The following is a 25,221-nucleotide window of genomic DNA, read 5'->3' as shown; positions in this document are numbered from 1 at the left end:
AGCGCTGCCCGTCCCTGCACCCAACAAGAGTAACTGTGAGGGGTTACAGTGTTCAGGCACCACCAACACCCAAGGCTTAATTTGTATGCACCTGTTTGACCAGTGCATGTCATTTAAATTTGTCTTCTAATTTTTTTAACAACACGGGTGAGGGTTTACAGTGTTCAGGCACCAGGGATGGGCAAATGGTTTTGGCCGAGCATAGGTTTGGCCTGAATATTGCCCATTCAGGTATTCGCCTAACACACAAACTTTCTGGGCACTTATTGACTGTGCGCTCGGCAGGCGAACATCCCACTAGGTTGTTAAGGCTTCCTCGTTGAGAGCTAAATAAAAAAAAAAGAATTATAAAAAAAAAATGCCAATTTAAAAACATTGGGGGAAAAAAATGGCATGGAGGGACCCTTTGGGTACGGTATGGATATTAACCACATCCCTACTGGCGCATTGTAAAATGATGCCAGCAGGAACAGTCCCTCCCTCCTGAAGCCCGCCAGAGTACCCAAGCGAAAAACCAACGAATTACCGGCGCAAAAGGTTTCAACAGATTATATGTTAGTTTGCTGCAATCAGGTATAAATGTTACTATATGAGTAGACAAATTTAATATAAAATATGCGTGTAATATGGATTGCGCTAACTATCACCACAATTATTTAGTGTCAGATATCACTTTCACAGTGTTTTATACAAAACCACATAAAGTGCCGTGTCTCAATTAAATTCCTCACTTTACTCTCATCCCCCTATATAAAGTGCAATTGATATAGACAATATGGATGGAAAATACAAGCATAAAAAATATGTAAACAATATAGAAAAATAGAAAAAAGAAAAACAATTCCAGTGCCACATGAATGTCCTAAGTGAGTGATCACTCCAGTGCCACTAAATTCCTACTATTTAAAGTGCTTCTTCTATAAAGTGCTTCTTCTATTCACCAATCAAGTGACTTCACCCACACTTGCCAAAATGGCCACTCACCAGATTGAGACTGTGTAGGCGCCTTTGGTTCATTTAGTATAACCACTCCATTAACCAGTTCCCGACCGGCGCACGCCGATGTACGTCGGCAGAATAGCACGGGCAGGCATATTGGCGTACAGGTACATCCAATCTTTAATGCCGGCGGTGCGCTCGCGTGCTGGTCGGGACCCCCGTGAGTCCGGTCGGGGGTCCCACGGACTCGATCGCCGCGGGCATACCCGCGATCTTCTCACGGGGCGGCTGAACGGAGAGATGCCGTTGTAAACAAGAGACTCCAAGAAAGACTGAAGGTGCTCCCTGCATGTTGGGCCTCTCTATGTGGCCAGGCTGTGAAAAAGTCTCACACATGTGGTATTGCCACACTCAGGAGAAGTAGCAGAATGTATTTTGGGGTGTGATTTAAAGTATGTATATGCTGTGTGTGAGAAAATACTTATTATGATATTTTTGTGTAGAAAAAATAGAAATAATTTCTTAATTATCCTAAGAATTGTGGGGAAAAAATTACAACTTCAAAAAACTCACCATGCTTCTTACTAAATACTTTGGACTGTCTACTTTGGAAAAAGGGGGTCATTTGGGGATATTTGCACTGTCCTGACATTTCAGGGCCTCAAGAAATAAGCTGTCAGGACATCAGGTGTGATCAATTTATTATGATTGACACCATAGCTTGTCGACTCTATAACTTTCGCACAGACTTAAAAATCATATCCACTAATTTGGGTTATTTTTACCAAACATATGTAGCAGTATAAATTTTGTCCCAAAATAATGAATAAAAATGATTTGTTTGCAAAAATTGTATAATAGAAACGAAAAAAAGTTTTGTTTTTTGTTTTTTTAATGTTCGCTCTTTTTTTACGTATATCACAAAAAAAACAGAAAATAAAACCAGTGGTGATTAAGTACCACCAAAAGAAAGCTCTATTTGTGTGAAAAAAAATGATAAAAATTTTGTTTGGGTACAGTGTTGCAGGACTGTCATTCATTGTGAGAGCACTGAAAGCTGAAAATTGATCTGGGCAGGAAGGGGGTGAAAGTGCCCTGTATTGAAGTGGTTAAAGGGAACCCTACGACAGAATAATAAAAAAAAAAAAAAACGGCGTGGGGTCCCCACCAAAATCCATACCAGGCCCTTTGGATCTGGTATAGATTTTAAGGAAAACTCAGTGCCAAAAAAAAAAATGGTGTGGCGCCCCCCCCCCAAAATCCAAACTAGGCCCTTATCTGAGCATACAGAAAACAAACAGTTCTAAAGCGCTAAAACTGGCAGTCATCAGAAACTTTTGTCACGTCATAACAATTGTGCAAGAAATAGCTGGACACCAGTGCAGCTGCAAACTTCTGGAAGAAAAGTAGACAACACAAATAAACAAAAATGCAGTCAATGGGACCAGTAGTGAAGAACTATTGCTGATGATATAATCAATAAAGTTCATTTATTGGATACATGTGGAGATTTATAATTAAAAACAACTGTCAGTGAAAAAATGAGATAGTAAAATGATTAGACTTCATAAGCACAACTCATTAACATGGTTGAAGTGATCCGAAAATTAGTATATGCGATCCCACCATAACTTCCAGATGACAAGGGGTTAATGTCAGCAAGTGTACTCCAAGCTCCAATCCTGATCGGCAGACCCAATGGCTCAATGTGCAGGAAGAAAAATAAAGGTGCACTAAGTGGCTGTATTCCGGATATTAGACTCGCTGTGATCCAGGAGGTGTGTTGTAGATCGCGCCTCTGAATGACCTCGGTCAAGCTGGCTGATCAGGCTGGCTGGAATCTGGCGTGTTGGAGGGTGCTCTGGGTGGCGCGCACTGAATCCGGAAGCCGGGAGTCAAGGTCAGGGTCGGGAACGAGGAGTACCAGGAAGCTAGGCGGATCGCAAGCTCAAAGTTGCCGTGGTGATCACGACTTACATGTTTCACGCTCCTGCGCTTTATCAGCTGTTCTGTGTAATGTGCATGCATATACTCACTGTTATAGTGTACTAGGTTCCTCTCGCCCCTCTCTGTACTAATCTGTACAGTGGAGGGGAGAGATCGGATGGAAGCAGCCATCCCTTCATACCCTGAAGTACCCAGCAATACCCTGCCTGCCAATACTCTGCCACCATACTCTGCCATACCCTGCCAGCCCATACTCTGCCATACCCTGCCAGCCCATACTCTGCCATACCCTGCCAGCCTGTGGTCAGCCATACTCAGCTGTACCCAGCCATGCTCAGCCAATATTACAGTGGGGGAGATAGAGGATATTACAGTGGGGACTATATGGTGGTGGAATTTTCACAGGTTTTTGCAAATTAATTTGCTGATCTGAAAAATGATCCGATCCGTGACTCTGATCCAAGGAACGATCCGATTCGTGAGTTTTTTGATCCTTTGCACCCCTATAGTGTACACAAGGGGTTAACGTCACAAGAGTTAATAGCCCTTCCCCCCTCCACACCTATATGCTTATATATCTGTCTGCTGCCGTTGGCTCCCTTGACCTTGATAAAGCGCAGGGGCGTGAAACATGTAAGTCACGGTCGGCACAGCAACTTTGAGCTTGCTATCCGCCTAGCTTCCTGGTACTCCTCGTTTCCAGCCCTGACCTTGCCTCCCAGCTTCCAGATTCAGTGCGCGCCACCCAGAGCGCCCTCTAACACGCCAGGTTCCAGCCAGCCTGATCAGCCAACTTGACCGAGGTCGTTCAGAGGCGTGATCTACAATACACCTCCTGGATCACAGCGAGTCTGATATCTGAAATAAGTGCACCTTAGAGAGCGGTGTCTCTCTACCTTTGAAAAAAAAAAAACAAGACCGAAGGCGAGCAGCTGACGCTGTTCAGCTGTTTGGCGCCACCGCCGCCTCCTATTGGCTGCCAGCATGTTGTTGGTGGACACCCACGACCGCATTGAAATCTATATACTCCCTCCAGCTCATTCCCAGCCCCCACACGGCTGTCACCCCCATGGCCTCTATGCACTTGCGGACCTTCATTGCCTATACTCCTCTTCCAGATGGCTACCACGTGGATCACATCAACTTTGAAACGAATGGGGGTACATCCCTGGGGACTGGTTTCTGTTACTGGATTTCCATCATTGTATATCTGGGTCAAATTATCCCCGATAATTTTTCACTTTGGCTCTACACAACTCGTGCCTCATACAAAGTCCCACCGTGCTGCTCTGTTTTTAAAATTTAGTCTCGCTACCTTTATTTTTCTTCCTGCACATTGAGCCATTGGGCCTGCCGATCAGGATCGGAGCTTGGAGCACACTTGCTGACATTAACCCCTTGCCATCTGGAAGTCATGGTGGGATCATATAAACTAATTTTCTGATCACTTCAACCATGTTAATGAGTTGTGCTTATGAAGTCTAATAATTTTATTATCTAATTTTTTCATTGACAGTTGTTTTTAATTTTAAATCTCAGCATGCATCCAATAAATTAACTTTATCGATTATACCATCATCAATAGTTTTTTACTACTGGTCCCCTTATCTGAGCATGAAGCCTGGCAGGCCAGGAAAGGGGGGATGAGCGAGTGCCCCCCCCTCCTGAACCATACCAGGCCCCTCAAAGCACCTTGTCCTCATCCCGGCAACTCTGGACAGTGGTTGTCAGGGTCTGCGAGCGAGGGGCTTATTGGACCTGAAAGCCCCCTTTAACAAGGGAGCCCCCAGATCCCAGCCCCTCCCTATATGAATGGGTGTCGGGTATGGGTACATTGTACCCCTACCCATTCACCAAAAAAAAGTGTCAAAAATTAAGAAACATAGTAACCTGTTTTTGACAAGTCCTTTATTAAAAAAGGAAAAAATATATAGTGTTCCTCGGTGTATCAATCAACGTTAATCATGTTGCCTCCGGACAGAAAAAAAACAGCTGTCTTCTTCTAGGGAAGCTTCCCGACCATCTGCCTCCTCTCTGTTTTTGACAGCTCTTACATAGGCAAGTGGCGGGGCCATCCGGGTATGTCACCCAGTGGCACCGCCCACTTTCTGACTGCACATGTCATGTGACATCAGAAGGGGCGGTGCTAACAGGTGACGTGACCAGGTGGCCCCGTCCCTTGCCTATATAAGAACTGTCAAAAGCAGAAAGGAGGGAGACGGTCGGGAGGCCTCCCAGGGGGTGGAGCGTTCTTTTTTTCTTATATCTTTCGGGTCTGGCGGGCGAGGTGATTTACAGTGGATTACATCGAAGGACACTATTTATTTTTTTATTTTTTAATAAAGGACTTGTCAAAAACTGTTTACTGTGTTTCTTACTTTTTGATACTTTTTTGGTGAATAGGTACAGGTATTATGTACCCAATACACATTCACATAGGGGGGGCCGGAATCTGTGAGCCCCCTTGTTAAAGGGGCTTCCAGATTCCATTAAGACCTGCATACCCCAACAACCAAAGCCCAGGGTTGTCGGGAAGAGGCCATTGTCCTCATCAACGTGAGGACAAGGTGTGTTGGGGTGGGGGGCACAGAGCCCCCCTGCCCCAAAACACCCACCCCCCATGTTGAGGGCATGTGGCCTGGTATGGTTCAGGAGGGGGATTGCTTGCTCGTCCCCCTCTTTTCCTGACCAGCCAGGCTGCATGCTTGGATAAGGGTCTGGTATGGATTCTGGGAGGGACTAGATTCGTTTTTTTTTTTCATCTTGGTGAGCTCCCCTTAAAATCCATACCAGACGCGAAGGACCTGGTATTAAATTTTGGGGGTACCCTACGTATTTTTTTTCGTAGTTTTTTAATCTGTATTTCTGGGATCAGTAAAATCACTGATCTTTTAAAAACGATTGTTTTAAAAACCTTTTTTTGCATTGATACATATCCCTCAGGACAGTACAGGCGCCATATACTTTTTATGGCAATAACTTGCATATAAGCCTTTAAAATTAGGACTTTTGATTTTTACTGTTTGTGTCCCATAGACTTTAATAGACTTTGCTTGTTCGCTAGAACTTTTTCCCTGTTCAAGATGTTCTTGTGCGAGCCAAATAGGGGGTGTTTGGCCCATCCCTAGTCTAGATACATACATTGTGTCTCCAGCACAGAGAAGGAATATTATCCAAGAGAAATACAGGAATACAGGACGGGGAACACAGCTCAGGAAAGTGACCAGGGGATTACAGGCTGATATTACCCAGTCCCCGCCCTACTCTGGACCAATCATTGAGCAGTATGGGTGTGTCAGGGCTGGGCTCAGCCCTTCCTTCTCTGAGCTGTCCGCTGAGCTGTCGGCTAGTTGCCAGCTCATATCTCTCCACAGTTACTCAGCTGTTGATGTTATCCTACTCGTCATTCCTGCCTACTTAAAGGGGTTGTAAAGGTTCGTTTTTTATTTTCTAAATAGGTTCCTTTATGCTAGTGCATTGCTGGTTCACTTATCTTTTCCTTCGATTTCCCTTATAAATGTTTTTTTTTCTTTGTTTTCTTTGTCTGAATTTCTCACTTCCTGTTCCTCCTCAGTAAGCTGTTCAGTAAGCTCTTCTGGCTGACTAACCACCAGCTCGGATGATGGTGAGAAGTTTACTGAGGAGAAACAGGAAGTGAGATATTCAGACAAAGAAAAAAAACATTTAGAAGGGAAATCGAAGGAAAAGGTAAGTGAACCAGCAATGCACTAGCTTAGAGGAACCTATGTAGAAAATAAAAAACAAACCTTTACAACCCCTTTAAGTCATCCAGCCCAGAGGATCTCTTGCCTTCACTTTAGTTGACATCACAGAGATGCTCTCCTGCATTCCTGTTAAAAGACTGGCTCCAGATCCTTTTTGCTGTTTTACTACACTCATCTCTGGCTTCCTGATGTTTGGCTTGTCTGACTATCCATTCCAGTTCTGGCTATGTTTTGACTACGTTTGTTCTATTTACTTTTATTATTAAACAAGTGTGATTTAACTGTACTTCTATCTCGGTCTGATTTCATGGTTTCTGACAGGGTGGAGGAATGTATTTAGTTTTAATGACCCACCTGTGCTGATCTCTGTAGGAGTGTCCTCCTCTATAAATGTCCCCGTTATTCCATCCTCCTCCATAGACTGCTGATCATCCCTCACATACCTCTCTTCTTCTTCTGCTTTAACCTCAACTTTTATATCTATCAGATCTCCTCTTACCCAGGGATGTGAGGGGCGGCTGATTGTCCATCATGACGTCCTTGTAGAGATCCTTGTGTCCTTCTAAATACTCCCACTCCTCCATGGAGAAATAGACAGAGACATCCTGACACCTTATAGGAACCTGACACACACAATGATACAGTCACCATCCAGACACATCCCTTGTCTGTTACTGGATAATGTCCCAGAATTCCCAGCACCGCTCACCTCTCCTGTCAGCAGCTCCATCATCTTCTTGGTGACTTCTAGAATCTTCTGCATGTTGTGTCTCTCAGGTTTTATGGAGTCACATGGAGGCACTGTGATGGTCATATGATCACCTGACTTCACAAAAGGAAATCTCTGTATTGAGGAACCAATAAGAATATCATGTTAGAATCCCAGAATCCTCCTCACCTCTCCGGTCAGGTCTGTGTTTTATTAATAGAGATAAGAGTGATGTCATGTGACCTCCCAGAATCCTCCTCACCTCTCCGGTCAGCAGGTAGATGATCTCCAGGGTGAGGTTTAGTATCTTCTCAGTCATGTGACTCTGGTCCTCCTCCATCCTCATTGGTGCCGTCATTTGATCTATACAGGTCTCCTTGTAGACGGATAACTTTGGGAAATGAAAGTAAGAATTATTTGGATGGTATTGGTCACACAATAATAGGATGTGGATGTGAGGGGGGTAATAGAAGGGTTGCTGTACATTTAAGGACTACTGCCCCCATGAGAACACATTTAGTTTGGACCCTCTTGGCCTGTTGGATCAGAAATTACTTCTTTGTTGGATTTGTTTGGTTTCTGAACTGGTTTTGAAAAGTTATAGATCTGCAGACAAGGACTGATAAATATGATCCTGCCTTTGCCTTGTTGGCTCTGAGGGAGTGCTGTGAGGACAATGTAGGGTCATCACGATGTCCAAAAAGGGGAACTTGCTGACTTTTGGCCGGAGTTGCCGGATAATCAAGATAATTGCCAGAACTCCGGCTGCAAGGTTTGAATCTCTGGCAGTCTGCTGACTGACAGGAGTGATGTCACTGTCACTCTCTGCAGTAAGAGAAGAGATTGGATTGGATAGCAGAAGGATGGTGCTGGTGGAGTAGAGAGCTGTTGGGGAGGAGTCTGTTTTCCTCCCTCCAATGGCAGCCCAGTGTGGGTAGGAGAAGGACTTGCAGGGGGACTGGTTTATTCCCTTGGCTGCCAAAATTCGGCAGTATCCAGGACATTGTACAGAGAGGCAGTGGGTTCCTGGGGCTCTGAAATCCAGCACCAGGCACTGCCAGAGTCTGAGTCATGGGATGATGCGCAAACAGACCTCCACAAGGAACATATTTCTTGACCCGTGAAATGGTGAGGTGAAGGCTTCCTTCACTTGCTGGCAGGAAATCTTTATGGAGGTCAGAAAAGTAAGAGCAGTTAAGGTGGGAGGACCATGATAGACCAAGAGTCCTTATGAGCCAGAAAGCCCCCCTCTTACCTCAGAAACTTTCAGAATGACTATCCCCTCAGAGGCCCCCATAGCCCTTCAGCCCCACTAACATCTCAGAATTGTTCCCTTTTATTTCCTAAGAGGCTCCCTAAGTCTTTCAGCTACATTTCCTCCTCAGGGGTCCCAGAGTTCTTCAGATGCAGTACACCCTCAGAGGCTCCCAGAGACCTTTAGTTCCACTACCTCCTCAGAGACTCTTCAGCTCCTCTACTTCTCTCAGAACCTTCAGTAATTTCCTCCCTCCCATCAACACCAATGATGGAACATATTCTCCATGGCAGGCTGGGGAATGTTTTCTTCCTCCTGACCAGCAATGCTCCATACTCCTGACCACAGCACTCCATCATTGTGTTGGCGGCATATTGTAATGATTGCCCATTTACTGCCTGTGTAGTGAAATAATTGCCCTTTGTAGGCCATGTATGCTCAGGGTGGTCATTGTCTTGTTTATTTATTGTCAGTGCTGTTTGTTTAGAGGACCATATTACTAGAAGGTATCTCCAAATGGAAGAGAATGTTCCAGCCCTATTAGGCTGCCGAAACATATCGGCCGAAAATGGGCTTTTCGGCAATTTGCCGAAAGAGAAAAACAGCCAATAATGGAGCTGAAAATGGGGCGGGGTTCTGCCCCCCGCCCCTGGTGCCGCCCGTCATGGGGGTGTCCTATAGCGCAGGAGAGACGCCGCCGCCTGGTTGATTAGAGCACTGGGAAAATCAAAGCTTGCATTTCAATATCTGTGTGTTCCCTGCCGTGCGCCGTCACATACAGCCCCTTGTCCGGCAGAACTTTGATAGACAGATCACCCGTCCCAGGATTGGATGGGTGCTCTGTCTATCAAAGTGCCTGGACAAAGAGGAGGGGCTGTATGTGATGGCTCATGGCAGGGAACACACAGATATTGAAATGAAAGCTGTGATGTTCCCAGCGCTCAACCAGGTGGCAGCGGCGGCGGCTCTCCTCTCTCTTCATTTCGCATGCTGGCTGCAATGGGGGGACACAGACTACAGGCTGCAATGGGGACACTGGCTGCAATGGGGACACTGGCTGGCTGCATCTGACGGGCACTGGTGAGGCTGCATTGATCTCTTGTATCATGTCCCCAGTCTCTGACCATTTCCTGTACCATGTCCCCAGTCTGTGAATATCTCCTGTACCATGTCCCCAGTCTGTGAATATCTCCTGTACCATGTCCCCAGTCTGTGAATATCTCCTCTATCATGTCCCCAGTCTCTGACTCTCTGACCATCTCCTGTACCATGTCCCCAGTCTCTGACCATCTCTTGTACCATGTCTCCAGTCTCTGACCATCTCCTGTACCATGTCTGCAGTCTCTGACCATCTCCTGTACCATGTCCCCAGTCTCTGACCATATCCTGTACCATGTCCCCAGTCTCTGACCATCTCCTGTACCATGTCCCCAGTCTCTGACCATCTCTTGTACCATGCCCCCAGTCTCTGACCATCTCCTGTACCATGTCCCCAGTCTGTGAATATCTCCTCTATCATGTCCCCCAGTCTCTGACTCTCTGACCCTCTCCTGTACCATGTCCTCAGTCTCTGACCATTTTCTGTAACATGTCCCCAGTCTCTGACCATCTCCTGTAATATGTCCCCAGTCTCTGACCATCTCCTGTAGCATGTCCCCAGTCTCTGACCATCTCCTGTAGCATGTCCCCAGTCTCTGACCATCTCCTGTAATATGTCCCCAGTCTCTGACCATCTCCTGTAGCATGTCCCCAGTCTCTGACCATCTCCTGTAGCATGTCCCCAGTCTCTGACCATCTCCTGTAGCATGTCCCCAGTCTCTGACCATCTCCTGTAGCATGTCCCCAGTCTCTGACCATCTCCTGTAGCATGTCCCCAGTCTCTGACCATCTCCTGTAGCATGTCCCCAGTCTCTGACCATCTCCTGTAGCATGTCCCCAGTCTCTGACCATCTCCTGTAGCATGTCCCCAGTCTCTGACCATCTCCTGTAGCATGTCCCCAGTCTCTGACCATCTCCTGTAGCATGTCCCCAGTCTCTGACCATCTCCTGTAGCATGTCCCCAGTCTCTGACCATCTCCTGTAGCATGTCCCCAGTCTCTGACCATCTCCTGTAGCATGTCCCCAGTCTCTGACCATCTCCTGTAGCATGTCCCCAGTCTCTGACCATCTCCTGTAGCATGTCCCCAGTCTCTGACCATCTCCTGTAGCATGTCCCCAGTCTCTGACCATCTCCTGTAGCATGTCCCCAGTCTCTGACCATCTCCTGTAGCATGTCCCCAGTCTCTGACCATCTCCTCTAGCATGTCACCAGTCTCTGACCATCTCCTCTAGCATGTCACCAGTCTCTGACCATCTCCTCTAGCATGTCCCCAGTCTCTGACCATCTCCTGTACCATGTCCCCAGTCTCTGACCATCTCCTGTACCATGTCCCCAGTCTCTGACCATCTCCTGTACCATGTCCCCAGTCTCTGACCATCTCCTGTACCATGTCCCCAGTCTCTGACCATCTCCTGTACCATGTCCCCAGTCTCTGACCATCTCCTGTACCATGTCCCCAGTCTCTGACCATCTCCTGTACCATGTCCCCAGTCTCTGACCATCTCCTGTACCATGTCCCCAGTCTCTGACCATCTCCTGTACCATGTCCCCAGTCTCTGACCATCTCCTGTACCATGTCCCCAGTCTCTGACCATCTCCTGTACCATGTCCCCAGTCTCTGACCATCTCCTGTACCATGTCCCCAGTCTCTGACCATCTCCTGTACCATGTCCCCAGTCTCTGACCATCTCCTGTACCATGTCCCCAGTCTCTGACCATCTCCTGTACCATGTCACCAGTCTCTGACCATCTCCTGTACCATGTCACCAGTCTCTGACCATCTCCTGTACCATGTCCCCAGTCTCTGACCATCTCCTGTACCATGTCACCAGTCTCTGACCATCTCCTGTATAAAAATATATTTTTTTAAATAAGTTTCGGTATCAGTCACTTTCTGTATCGTTTCGGTATCGGTTTTCAGCCTAGTGTAAAAACCCATTTGGTGCACCCCTAAGCCCTATACATGGGGAAATGTTCTGACCCTGAAGGGGCTAATCTACAAATAATAAATATTCGGGCAGCACTTGCACTATGGATAAAATATCTGAATCCACAACACAATAATTCCAATAAAACTTTCTGATAACAAATCGTCAGACAACTCCTGGGGTAACCTAGAAGCTCTTACTCAGAGACCATAAATTCCCTCATTGTAATATACGGGGTTAATCTAGGTCTCCACACTATATATGTGTGCATCATCATCTGCTGGAGATAAAATACATCACAGTGACTATGGAGGAAGAGGACGGACATGACGGGGGGGTTACTGGGTGTAAATAGAAAATAAGATCTTATTACCTCCTCTGCTGTTTATTTATTCCAGTAACGTCTCCTATTTCCTGTCACATGGAACTTCCTGTATGTACCTGACATCACTTCCTGTCTAAATTCCATAGAAACGACCTGTCTAGACATGAGTGAGATCACCACCTTGTGGAGTTCAGAGGAACGGCAGCCCCAAGAAACGTCTCATAGTCACCATTCCTTTAACTACCTCAATACTGGACACTTTCAACCCCCTTTCATGCAACGCTGTACCCATATAACAGTTTTATGTTTTTTTTTCCGACACAAACAGAGCTTTCTTTTGGTGGTATTTAATAACCGCTTTTTATTTCTTGAGCTAAAAATAAAAAAAGACTGAAATTCTTTTTCAAAAAATGCATTTTTCTTAGTTTCTGTTATACATTTTTTTAAATTTTTATAAATTTTATTGAAATTTGCAAATGACAAAAGACAGAGGTGACAAGACACCTCAACAGACAGAGGGTCGCAGCCCCGAGATACATATAGATAGCGGATACAAAGAATGAGACAAGATTTTGGCCCCTTTGATTTTGCAGTCCACCTATGCCCGGTGAGAGATGATAGGGCAGAGACCTGCACCCTAATCGAGTTACATGCTAACCCCTTATCTAGGGCTGACTGCAGAAAATCCAGTATGTCTGGCCGAGAAGAAGATTTAGGAGAAAAGTACTTGCGTTCAGCGAACTCTACAAATTTCGTCCAAACACGTTCATAAGTGTGGTTGGTTGAGGTCTTTCTGCCCTTCATTAGAGTCTGTACCACCTGTGAGGGAAGTCTCTGAGCCCTTAATCTGGCTGATTCAGCAGCCATGCCCCTAGTTTTAGCTTTGCCGGGTTGGAGTGTCACCACTGGTTCTGGGTCAAAAGATCCCTGTTGGCTGGAAATGGAATTGGCAGGGCTGACAACATCTGTATGATCAAAGGAAACCAAGTCCTCCTCACGCATCGGGGAGCCACCAATACTGTGTGGACCTTTTCTGCTCTGATATTCAACATGACATTCAATAATAATGGGATTGGTGGAAAAATGTACGCCATCGGAAAGGCCCAGTGGATCGAAAATGCATCCTGTGTTAGTGCTCCTGCGTAACTGTTTTTCGTCACAAACAGGGGAAGCTGAGCATTTTGTTGGGTCACCATCAAATCGACCGTGGGCATGCCCCACTTCCTGAAAACTGTCCTTGATTAATTCCTTAATTTCCAGAAATACTGGGAAGGTAGGTCCCTCCTTTTTCAGGTTAGGAAAGAACCTAAGGATCTTTTGTGGTGGGAGTGACTCTGACTCCCAATCCATGGCTTCCTTAATTGCTTGCACAATGGGGCCTACCAGATTATAATCAAAGGTCCCAGGCCCAGCATCCTCTGGATCTGAGGATAACAATAATATGCTCTCTTCCGGTGAGGCGCGAGATGTCTTGGGCTGTGTAAGTCTATGGGAAGAGTGTCTCGTTGGAATTGCCATGTCCTGGACGGGATTCATGGCGCCGTGGTGACACAGAACGGTGGCGGGACTTATGCTTTGAAGAGCGTCTGTGCTTTGGGCTTAAGCTCCTGCAAAACAGCCAAGACAGACAACCATGAGCGAACGGTTAGCACTCTTTTCCCCATCGTCCCACACTGTCCCCTCGTACCTTTCTTTAGATCTTTGTGCCTCTGACCTGTGCTGTGTGCTCATCTAAAAAAACAAGAATCACTGCATGAGGCAGGGAGCACAGAGAGAAACTCTCATTCTCACCCCGTTTTTCTCCTAAAAATATTTTTTTGTGTCATGTCCCCTTTAAGCAGCTTACAGTGAGGGAAGGCAGCAGAGTGCAACGGGCGGACGGACGGTTTGCTAAGTCTACAGGCAGGTCACTAATCAGTAGGGATGAGCTTCGAGTTTGAGTCAAACTCATATTCGACTCGAACATTGCCTGTTCGCCTGTTCGGTGAACAATGAACAATTTGGGGTGTTTGCGGCAAATTCAAAAAGCCGCGGAACACCCTGTACAAGTCTATGGGAGAAATCTAAAGTGCTAATTTTAAAGGCTAATATGCAAGTCACTGTCCCAAAAAGTGTTTGGGGACCCGGGTCCTGCCCCAGGGGACATGTATCAACCCAGGAGAGGCAGAGAACCCAGGGGGAGGTACGGTGGGGTGGGATACTGCTCACCAACATCCATCCGATCTGGAAACTTTTGGCAGGTGGCCTGGAGCGACCAAAAATGAAGAACACCGGGGGTTGGGAGGGATGGTCTTTTATTCTAGCTATCTACTGGAGGTGGTCCTTGGAGTTGCCTACGGAGGATTAACCCACAGTGTGCTGACGTGAGGTAGCCAGGAAATAAAATATTCCATGGACTCAACATGCCTATCAGAAAATAGCTTGGCGTGTCTACTTTCCAAAAAGGGGTCATTTGGGGGGGGTTTGATCTGTCCTGGCCTTTTATGCGCAACATTTAGAAGTTTATGTCACACATCACCCACTCTTCTAACCACTTGAAGACAAAGCCCTTTCTGACACTTTTTGTTTACATGAAAAAATATATATTTTTTTTTTAAAGCAAAGGCCCTAAAGATTAAAATGGAGGATGTTTCAATTTTTTTTTCACACAGTATTTGCGCAGCAATTTTTCAAATGCAAGACAGAAGACTGACAGAAAGCGCAGCAGACTTGCAGGAGTGAGCGAGGAGGATCCGGTTCCTTTGCCATCGGAGGTGAGGAGAGTGTGAAGGATGTTGGTGACTCTGGTAGATGAAAAGCTGGGAGTCATATTGGTCTGGTGAGTGGGGAAGCACCACTAAGGGGGCGCCCTCACCATCACGTGTGTAAGAGGTGGAAGAAGGCGTGGCTACACTACAGCTGCCACAGTTTGGAGCACCGAGCACTTTCACATGTTACCTTTTTTTTTAGCAAAATAAGTTTGTTAAAGTAGATGCAAAGTGGAAGCAGTGGACTTGCAGATAACACTATATTGAGCACAACATATTGTGTATTTACATGAATTTGCACAGATTTTTAGTTTATCTAATATAGGAGCAAATATTATAAGATTAATGAAGTAGGTGCAAAGTGGAAGCAGCGAACAGCGTCTTGAGCACAAAGCACTTTATGTGGTATATGAATTTGCAATGGATCAGTTTACTTAATTTATTGATAAACACCAGAAGATCAGTGAAGTAGGTGTAAAGTGGAAGCAGTGGATCTGCAGAGAATATTATTTGAGCCCCTAGCACTTTATATATGAATGTCTCCACATATTGTAGTGTATTTGTGATGATTTATGTGCACACACAATAGGACAGCGCTGTGACACATAATGCTCTTCTAGTTGATAAAGGGAACACTTACCTTTGTTACAGCAGCAGTCCGGTATAAGTTATTTCTGTAGGTATTTGAGTTGTTACACATAGCGTGGGTTTTATTCTATTTATATTCTATACAGTATATATATATATATATATATATATATATATATACATATATATATATATATATATATATATATACATATATATATATATATATATATATATATATATATATATATATATATATATATATACATATATATATATATATATACATATATATATATATATATACATATATATATATATACACACAGCACAAGACCATGTTCACACTACGAGATGTTTCTCGGGCGGCTGCAGTTTGTCTGAGCTCCACAAGGTGGTGATCTCACTGCTATCCAGACAGAAGGTCTCTATGGAATACAGACAGGAAGTGATGTCAGAAGCAGACCAGCCTCTCCGTGAGGTACAAACTACAAAGAAGACATTGCTGGAAGTGGCAGCAGAGGAGGTAATAAGATCTTATTTTCTATTTACACCCAGTAACCCCCGTCATGTCCGTCCTCTTCCTCCATAGTCACTGTGATGTCTTTTATCTCCAGCAGATGATGGAGGTCTGTTTTTCCTTCATATTATCCCCCTTACATCCCCATCCTCATATTGTACAATCTGTACAGTCCAGATCATTCTCTGTTATCAATTATTGGTTTACAGTGGAACCTGTGTAGATCAAATGACCAATAAGGATGGCGGAGGACTGGAGTCACATGACTGAGACGATACTAAACCTCACCCTGGAGATCATCTACCTGCTGACCGGAAAGGTGAGGAGGATTCTGGGAGGTCACGTGACATCACTCTTATCTCTATTAATAAAACACAGACCTGACCGGAGAGGTGAGGAGGATTCTGGGAGGTCACATGACATCGCTCTTATCTCTATTAATAAAACACAGACCTGACCGGAGAGGTGAGGAGGATTCTGGGAGGTCACATGACATCACTCTTATCTCTATTAATAAAACACAGACCTGACCGGAGAGGTGAGGAGGATGCTGGGAATCTAACATGATATTCCTATTGGTTCCTCAATACAGAGATTTCCTCTTCTGAAGTCAGGTGATCATATGACCATCACAGTGCCTCCATGTGACTCCCTAAAACCTGAGAGACACAACATGGAGAAGATTCTAGAAGTCACCAAGAAGATGATGGAGCTGCTGACAAGAGAGGTGAGGAGGATTCTGGGAATTCTGGGACATTATCCAGTAACAGACAAGGGATGTGTCTGGATGGTGACTGTATCATTGTGTGTGTCAGGTTCCTATAAGGTGTCAGGATGTCACTGTCTATTTCTCCATGGAGGAGTGGGAGTATTTAGAAGGACACAAGGATCTCTACAAGGACGTCATGATGGACAATCAGCCGCCCCTCACATCACCGGGTAAGAGGAGACTTTATTGTAAAGGAGAGAGCAGTACGGAGGCTCCACATAGATCCCCCATCATCTGATAAACACATAGAAACAATGTATTCACTCAGTGTGTGTGTTTCCTACAGATGGATCCAGTAATGGGAACCCACCAGAGAGATGTCCCCGTCCTCTGTATTCCCGGGATTCCACACAGGAAGGTCACACCATCCCCCACCATCATCAGGTAGATGATTGACAATTATTGGTAGTTCTGATTTATACACAGCATGTTTGTTACAATGAATGTTTTATTATATATTCAGAGTGGAAACCTCGGGGATGATAATATTGATGTTAAAGAAGAGAATAAAGAGGAGGATGAGGAGTATGGAGTGATGGAGGAGTTATCAGAAGGACACAAGGATATGATGGAGCCACCAAATACCAGGAACCCACCAGAGAGATGTCCCCGTCCTCTGTATTCCCGGGATTCTACTCAGGAAGATCACACCATCCCTCACCATCATCAGGTAGCTATGTATAAATCATAATTACTAATAATTGTTATACAGCATGTTTGTTACAATGAATGTTTTCTTATATATTCAGGGTGGAAACTTTGGGGATAATAATGTTTTAAAAGAAAAATTTAAAGAGGAGGGTGAGGAGTATGGTGTGATGAAGGAGCTTTTTGAAGGACACAAGTATCTCTATAAGGACATCATGATGGAACCATCTAACAGCAGAAACCCACCAGAGAGATGTCCCCGTCCTCTGTATTCCCGGGATTCCACACAGGAAGGTCACACCATCCCCCACCATCATCAGGTAGGTGGAGTTGAGGGTCTGGAACATAAAAAGATTGAACACTGACATATGGAGACAATGTGTGGATTATATTTTCTATGTGATCTCCTATCAAAAATACTTCTATATTACAGATGGTATTTTCTGCCATTCTCTTGGTTTAGGGTGAAAATCTGATAGATCTAAAAGTTGAGGGTAAAGTAGAAGAAGAAGAGAGGTATGTGAGGGATAATCAGCAGTCTACGGAGGAGGATGGAATGACGAGGACATTCAAAGAGGAGGACACTCCTACAGAGATCAGCACAGGTGAGCCTTAATATATTCTTCTCTTACATCTTCTCTGTTACTACACAATGATTGGTCCAGAGGAGGGCGGAAGATGAGTGATATCAGCCAATAATAAATTGATATTAATCACTTATACCCATCCTGCAAATTCCTTCTTTTCCTTTAGATAAACCTCTTTCTCTGTGCTGCAGGTACAATGTATTTCATCAGATATATATGAGCTGTGTCTAAAAAGTTTGGTGAATGGTCCGATATCTCAATGGCAACACGGGCCAAGTGCGTGTGCAGGCACATGGCTATCCAGAGACACGTAGGGAAGTGCAACCTAGTGTGGTGTACACGTGACCATCAGGGTAAACCCACTGCAGCCAGTTCGATTTAGTCAGTGTGAGAGGTGGGGCCAGGAGTACTGAAAAGGGACCCAAGAAGAGGAGGATCCGGGCTGCTTTGTGCAAAACCACTACACCGGGCAGGTAATTTAGCCAGTTATTTCTCACACTCAGCTAAGGCATGCTTACTATTTCAACCCAAAACACATTCTACTATGCATCCTGAGTATGGTCACACCATATGTGAGACTTTTTCACAGCCTAGATGCATAGAGAGGCCCAAAATTCAAGGAGCACCTTTTGGGCTTTTAAGTAGCATAAGGTACACATCTAATTCCCTGACTACATATCATATGTATTTTTGGAGGATATGGAGCATCAGGACAGCGAACAACACCCATAAAATGACCACATTTTGTAAAGCATTGTATTTTCTAAGGGGGATAATAAGTTTTTTGACAACACTGTTCTTGAAAAAAATGTAGAATAAAAATTAAAATGAATTTTTATACACAAAGTTGTCCATTTAATAAGATATTTCTCACGTACAGCATGGACATACTTAGAATTACACCCCAAAACACATTCTGCTACTCCTCCTAAATATGGCCTTAACACATGTGTGACATTGTATCTTGTGTATCACGTAAATCAACCAATTGTATCAAAACCAATGTACTGTAATGGTCACCTCTGTACGAGTGATCAGGGAATATAGTTTAGTGTATCGTTACCCTATAGCAGTCCCAGTTCCTATAAGCCAAGCAAGCCTAGCCTTCTGGGCTGCCCCCAGCAGTGCCATGTTCACTGGGCAGAAAGTACGGGAAGCTAAAAATAGGAAGAACAAAAGAGGTCCTGTTATTCCAGAAGTTTCTCACAGGAACACAGTCAGTCCAATGAGCAGATGGGTCAGTACAGAGAGCAGGCAGAGACATGGTCAGCAAACAGGCAAAGGTTTGGTCCAGGTAACAGGCAGAAATGAGGGCAATAAACAGGCCAGGATTAGTACAGATGGCAGTCAGAGGCCACACTCTACTGGTGTGGTGGTGATCAGGGATACTGTGACTGGTGTGGCGGTGATTAGAGACACTGTGACTGGTGTGGCGGTGATCAGGGACACTGTGGCTGGTGTGGTGGTGATCGGGGACCCCTTGGCTGGTATGGCGGTGATCAGGGACACTATGACTGGTGTGGCGGTGATTAGAGACACTGTGATTGGTGTGGCAGTGATCAGGGACACTGACTGGTGTGGCAGTGATTAGAGACACTGTGATTGGTGTGGCGGTGATCAAGGACACTGTGACTGGTGTGGTGGTGATCGAGGACACTAACTGGTGTGGTGGTGATCGGGGACACTGTGACAAGTGTGGCAGTGATTAGAGACACTGTGACTGGTGTTGCAGTGATCAAGGACACTGTGACTGGTGTGGCAGTGATTAGAGACACTGTGACTGGTGTGGCGGTGATCGGGGATACCGTGAATGGTGTGGTGGTGATCGGGAACACTGTGACTGGTGTGGAGGTGATCGGGGACACTGTGACTGGTGTGGCGGTGATCGGGGACACTGTGACTGGTGTGGAGGTGATCGGGGACACTGTGACTGGTGTGGCGGTGATCGGGGACACTGTGACTGGTGTGGAGGTGATCGGGGACACTGTGACTGGTGTGGCGGTGATTAGGGACACTGAGTGGGTGGCATTGGTTAGCAAACCTGGTGACAATTTGTAAAAATAAATAAATAAAAATGTATATTTCTTTTACGTGTTGTAACCAGAAGTAGTGCAGAGTACTCCATAGTGACACTGTACTACTCTGGGGGGATTGTATTTTTTTTTTTTTTACACTGTGATTGCTGATTGCTGTGATCATCACCGTAACAAGCAATAATTTTTTTTTTTTTCTGTCATGAATGGCTTTCATTCATGACACATCACATGATGCAGGCCCGCTGTGATTCACTCTGTACCATGTGATCACTGTGGCCAATCACAGAGATCACAATTGTAAATAATGAATAATGGCATTTAATGTCAATAATGAATTTATTAGCGAACATGTGATTGCTGTGATTGGTCAATCACAGCACCCCAGTACTGAATGCTGTAATCTGTGGTGTCTGGTGGACACAGCGGTTGCAGATTGTGCTGCTGCAGACGATCGGGAGGATGTACACGTGTGTCCTCCTTGAATAATAGTGCAAACACCAGGCCTTTTATGTACATTGGCCGGGTGGGAAGCTGTTAAATAACTTGACTGAGGGGGTCCCTTAACCTGCCTGTGAATTGGCTAAAGAACAACTAAAGAATGGATCCTGAGGCTCATTAAAAATTGCCAAAAAGGAGGAGCTCATAGCTTCTCCCATGAAAACATCTCCAAACACAACACCCTCTGGGCCTGTTGGATCCACTTCTGGGTACACCCAAATTATGAACCCACGCAATCCCTAAAATTACCCTCTATCTCATCTTCTCATTGACCCCACAACACCTTGCTAAACATCAGGCACATAGAGGGATCGAGGATGGATGGGCCAAAGTTCAGGGTCACGTAGGAGGCCATTGCCCATTTCAGAGCCGTACCCTTCCCCCATTTTTATACCCCTTTACCCCCCAACCACACTCCTTCATACCACCTACACCTTTTTTACTTATAGTCACCCCTCCAAACCCCCACACTTTCTTACACACAACCAACGGACCTAACCAAGGCTGCCAGCAGGACTGTCGGCCCTGAGCCCATTTCTAAAACACAAGTGACTTACACTATTTGACACATACCACACCGGAAACACATCCACCATATCACCCTACAGAAACACCAATAATCATTACAGTCTATTTTAAGAAACAAACTCAAATCACAGCACATTAAGACCCCTTTCACACCAGGGCGTTTTGCAGGCGCTATAGCGTTAGAAATAGCGCCTGCAAAACGCCCTAAAGAAGCTGCACCATTGTCTGTAGTGTGAAAGCCCCGAGGGCTTTCACACTACAGCGGTGCGCTGGCAGGATGTCAGAAAAAAGTCCTGTCAGCAGCTTCTTTGGAGCGGTGAAGGAGCGGTGTGTTTACCGCTCCTCCACCGCTGCTCCCCATTGAAATCAATGGGGCAGCGCTGCAATACCGCCGGCAGAACGCCGCTATTGCGGCGTATTGCCGGCGGTTTTAACCCTTTCGTGGCCGCTAGCGGGGGTAAAAGCACCCCGCTAGCGGCCGAAATGCGCCGCAAAATAGCGGCGTTTTACCGCTCACGCTATCGGCGGTGTGGTGTGAAAGGGGTCTAAAATCTAAAGTGAATTTTGTCCCCTCAGAGATCTGGCACCCCCCAATCTTGGTGATTTCTACAAAATTCTTGTTTATCCTTAGGAAGTTGGCCCATATGATTACTGTTATACTTGTTCATTTATTCCTGAATTTTCTTCAATAAAAATACTATGGACAAAAAATAAGAAATAACAAATAGGTGGGACAGAACATGTACTCATTCACACACTAGCACTATGAGTATGTGTTTCATTCTGATGCCGCGTACACACGATTGAATTGTCCTGCGGACTTTTTCATCGTAAAGTCTGGCGGACTTAGAAAGTAGTTTTGACTCAAAATTTGTCCGCCGGACTTGGCTTTCAGCGGACAATCCGTTCGTCAGTGTGCTAGTCCGGCGGACTAAGAATGACGCATGCTCAGAAGCAAGTACGAGAAGGAAGCTATTGGCTACTGGCTATTGAACTTCCTTTTTCTAGTCCGGTCGTTCGTGCTGTACGTCATCGTGTTAGAAATCGCCGGACTTTCGGAGTGTCCGCGTGTGGCCAAGTCCATTCGTTATAAAGTCCGGCGGATTGTTTGCCGGACAATCCGATCGTGTGTACGCGGCATTAGTTACAGTAGCACTTTCTTAGGTTGGTCCTTGTGCTTTGAGTTGATTGATAGCTAAAGGTTATTATAAAATTCTTATCAGCCTAGACTTATGGTCACTTGTTATAAGCTAAAGGGGCTACACGTCTGAACATTGAACCTCCTGATTATCAGAGGTCACATGACCCAGTGCCTAGGCTTGTGGCTGTGTGAAGAACATGCACCTCCCATTCCCCATTGGTTCCTGCTCTTCTGTCAAGGCTGTGTAAATGTAGAAGTAATCTGGGGGAGGACCAAAGGCCCTTTTACTGGAGAGGGGAAGAGTACAAGCTGGTTTTGACATCTCCAGTGAACATCTGTTCATTCAAATCTACCTGATCCAAATGAAATCTTGAAGTAAGTGAATGAACCCTGTCATATCTATTGATCATGTTTTTCTATTTTTCCAGGACACATCATCGAGAAACCCTCAAAGTATTGTCTCACTTTATCTTCAGGTTGTAAAATGGAAGATGAGGACATCACAAGAGATTGTGCAGGAGAAAAGACAATGAACTCAACTATAGATGGTGGTCTTCACAGTGCGGATAGACCATGGAAACCCTCTGACTCTGATCAATGTCGTACTATGAGGGATGATGCCAGAATTCAAGGGGAGGATGACATTTCCTGTCATGAAAATGGGGAAAGTTTTAGCTCTGAATTAAGTCTTAATATGCATCAGAGATCTCACAGGGACAAGAAGCCATATTCCTGTCCTGAGTGCGGGAAAAGTTTTTCATATAAGTCCAGTCTTACTAAACATCAGAGATCTCACCTGGGTGAGAAGCCGTTCTCCTGTTCTGATTGTGAGAAATGTTTTGTAACAAAATCAGATCTTGACAAGCATCAAAGGTCTCACACGGGGGAGAAGCCGTATTCCTGTTCTGAGTGCGGGAAATGTTTTTCACGGAAGTCTAATCTGTGCAGACATCAGAAATCTCACACAGGGGAGAAGCTATATTCCTGTCCTGACTGTGAGAAGTGTTATTTACGGAAGTCCCATCTTTACACACATCAGATGTCTCACACGGGGGAGAGGCCGTATTCCTGTCCTGAGTGCGGGAAATGTTTTTCACGGACATCACATCTGTACAAACATCAGCGATCACACACAGGGGAGAAGCCGCATTCCTGTCCTGCGTGTGGGAAATGTTTTTCACAGAAGTCCCATCTTTACAGACATCAGAGATCTCACAGGGGGGAGAAGCTGTATTCCTGTAATGACTAAGGGCATTGTTTTTCAGACAAGTACAATCTTTACACACATCAGGGATTGCACAGGGGGGAGAAGCCATATATATGTCCTCTGTGGAAAATGTTTTTGACAGAAGTCTTATTTTTCTAGACATCAGAGCTCTTACAAGGGGAGAAGCCGTATTCCTGTCCTGAGTGAGGGAATTGCTCCTCACTGAAGTCCTGTCTTCCTGTACATCGGGGATCCCACACAACCCTCGAGGTGTATTAGTGCCTTGAGTGTGGGAAATGTCTTCTATATGAATGTTGCTGGACATCACAGCTCTCATGTGGGGAAGAAGCACACCCTGATATACACCTCAGATATACTCCATGGCTGATCTTCATCATGTAAGAAACAGTTGATAAGGAGATCAGAGATCACCAAAGACATGAATGAAGTGTTGTACCGTGTTGGCCATTTATAGCAGTAGAAAAATAAAAAGTAAATTTTGTGATGTGAGCTTTTGTAACTATTTGAGGTCTGTTTTAAAAAGTTTTTGGACAAATGTTACAAGCATTCATCTGGCTATCGTGATTTTTTTACATTCAGTGCTCGGGACCCATAAGTGTTATATACACAAAAATCCCCCAGCAGCTAAAAGCAACTTATCCCCCCCCAAACAAGTAAAATAAAACAAAAATATATATTCCCAGTGCCATGATCCTTCAGTGATAGATTACCTAATAATAATCGCCTTTAGCTGTCATATATCCACTAACAAATTGTCCAAGTGTCCATAAAATGGTGCACTTCAGATTATCCATTTTTCCAGTTAAGTGCAAAATTCTCTTCCAACCACTCAACAAAAGCTCTGTGAAGTATACTTAAATTAAAATTGGGCTGTTGGAGGGTATATCTTGATGGCAGTGCAAGATGGCCACATGAGTGTATACTATAGCTGTGCTCTGCCCGGAGGCACATTAGCACTGGACCTGCATGCCCTGAGAGTGCTGAAGAGCACTCAGACATCGAGGAAATAATAGCAGTGTCTCCTCTCAGACCAGAGACCGACACAAAAAAGACACTTCTGTGCCTTCACCTATGAAACCGCATTAATACATTTGCTGCTATGCCTGCATCTGATTACCCAGCCTATGAACATACCTTTGAAGAATAAGCTTCTATCTTTACCAAAAGGCTTACAGAAGGAATTGCGTACCCCCATTTTACATATCCAAGGCAGAATTGATCACATTGAGGAACGCACTGATCTTATTGAATGACAAATGGGGAGTACACAGCAGTTCATAATGAGATGGTAGACACGTTCCAAGAGCATACAGAGGAGATTCAATTTCTCCAAAAACAAGATAGCTGACTTAGAGGATCACTCTAGATTAAACAATATCAAAACTGGGGGCATCCCCAAATGCATAGAACTCCTTGATTTAACATAGTACAATCAGCAGTTATTTCACACACTCCTCCCTTCTCTCTCTCCCATCGATACACATTTTGTACCTCAAAGGACAACTCCTTGTAGCAGCCAGATCCTCTTGCACTTTACCTGAGCCTCATACACACATCTCACTGTTCCCTGATATTTCAGCCACCATGGCACAATAAAGGAAATAATTTGCTCCCTTCACCCAGGTCCTCTAGGTAAAAAAAATACCATATGAATGGGGGTACCTCACACAAGAATCTTGGCCACCCACCAAAACCAGATTGTGTCCATACTAATGTCAAAATATGGCATTAAACATCTTCTCAACTGGTTCTTCCCATCTGACCCCCAACTTCAGGGTCAGCAAACCAAACCTCTTACCAATGTTGGTATCTTGTGGTCTATACCAGGAGGAACATGATTTTCCATAACTCCCCTCTTGCATATTTTTTTTATGTTCTTTTCTATCCTGCCTATAGGAAGGTTGGATATACTTTACTATATGACATATTGCCTCCAGTGAAAGTGGCCTTAAGGCTTTAGGTCCATACTCCTATTTCACAGTGAAAAACACAAGAGTAAAATAT

At 44.9% G+C, this 25,221-nt stretch overlaps 3 protein-coding genes across 6 annotated transcripts in view; 2 read left to right on the top strand and 1 right to left on the bottom strand.

Annotated features, from left to right (window-relative positions):
* Positions 1-25,221, top strand: part of LOC143986879 (uncharacterized) — a 1,041,669-nt gene that overhangs the window by 803,931 nt on the left and 212,517 nt on the right. The window lies entirely within an intron of this gene.
* Positions 1-25,221, bottom strand: part of LOC143989630 (uncharacterized) — a 96,993-nt gene that overhangs the window by 12,606 nt on the left and 59,166 nt on the right. The window contains exons 1-4 of one of the 3 annotated variants that reach the window (XM_077489875.1): positions 11,976-12,036; positions 7,583-7,711; positions 7,321-7,455; positions 7,111-7,234 (exon numbers count right to left, since the gene is read on the bottom strand). In XM_077489875.1, the coding sequence (XP_077346001.1) occupies positions 7,111-7,234; positions 7,321-7,455; positions 7,583-7,678 (355 nt within the window). In that variant the 5' untranslated portion in view covers positions 7,679-7,711; positions 11,976-12,036. The other 2 variants (XM_077489877.1, XM_077489876.1) reach the window with 2 other exon arrangements.
* Positions 15,712-23,706, top strand: LOC143989622 (uncharacterized). Of its 2 annotated transcripts, none has more exons than XM_077489845.1 (9): positions 15,712-15,788; positions 15,992-16,101; positions 16,375-16,509; positions 16,598-16,721; positions 16,838-16,935; positions 17,015-17,221; positions 17,301-17,519; positions 17,663-17,804; positions 22,466-23,706. In XM_077489845.1, exons 2-9 carry the CDS (start codon positions 16,024-16,026, stop codon positions 23,236-23,238), a joined length of 1,776 nt encoding a protein of 591 aa, XP_077345971.1. In that variant the 5' UTR covers positions 15,712-15,788; positions 15,992-16,023; the 3' UTR covers positions 23,239-23,706. The 2 variants fall into 2 exon arrangements, with proteins under 2 accessions (XP_077345971.1, XP_077345970.1); XM_077489844.1 differs by having other exon boundaries at positions 22,418-23,706.

The sequence above is a fragment of the Lithobates pipiens genome, unplaced genomic scaffold, assembly GCF_037356315.1.
Source record: "Lithobates pipiens isolate NorthernLeopardFrog02 unplaced genomic scaffold, aLitPip1_a1.2 Scaffold_18, whole genome shotgun sequence".
Lineage (NCBI taxonomy): Eukaryota > Metazoa > Chordata > Amphibia > Anura > Ranidae > Lithobates > Lithobates pipiens.
The sequence above is the reverse complement of the archived record's forward strand: the minus strand, read 5'-3'. Positions and strand labels throughout refer to the sequence as shown.

What these genes read in the sequence shown, in the direction of transcription:
- LOC143989622 (XM_077489844.1), top strand. Translation starts at nt 16,024, where the DNA reads ATGGCGGAGGACTGGAGTCACATGACTGAGACGATACTAAACCTCACC. An exon ending in CCATCCCTCACCATCATCAG is followed by an intron (nt 17,222 to 17,300) that starts GTAGCTATGTAT and finishes TTATATATTCAG; the next exon opens with GGTGGAAACTTTGGGGATAA. An exon ending in CCATCCCCCACCATCATCAG is followed by an intron (nt 17,520 to 17,662) that starts GTAGGTGGAGTT and finishes CTCTTGGTTTAG; the next exon opens with GGTGAAAATCTGATAGATCT.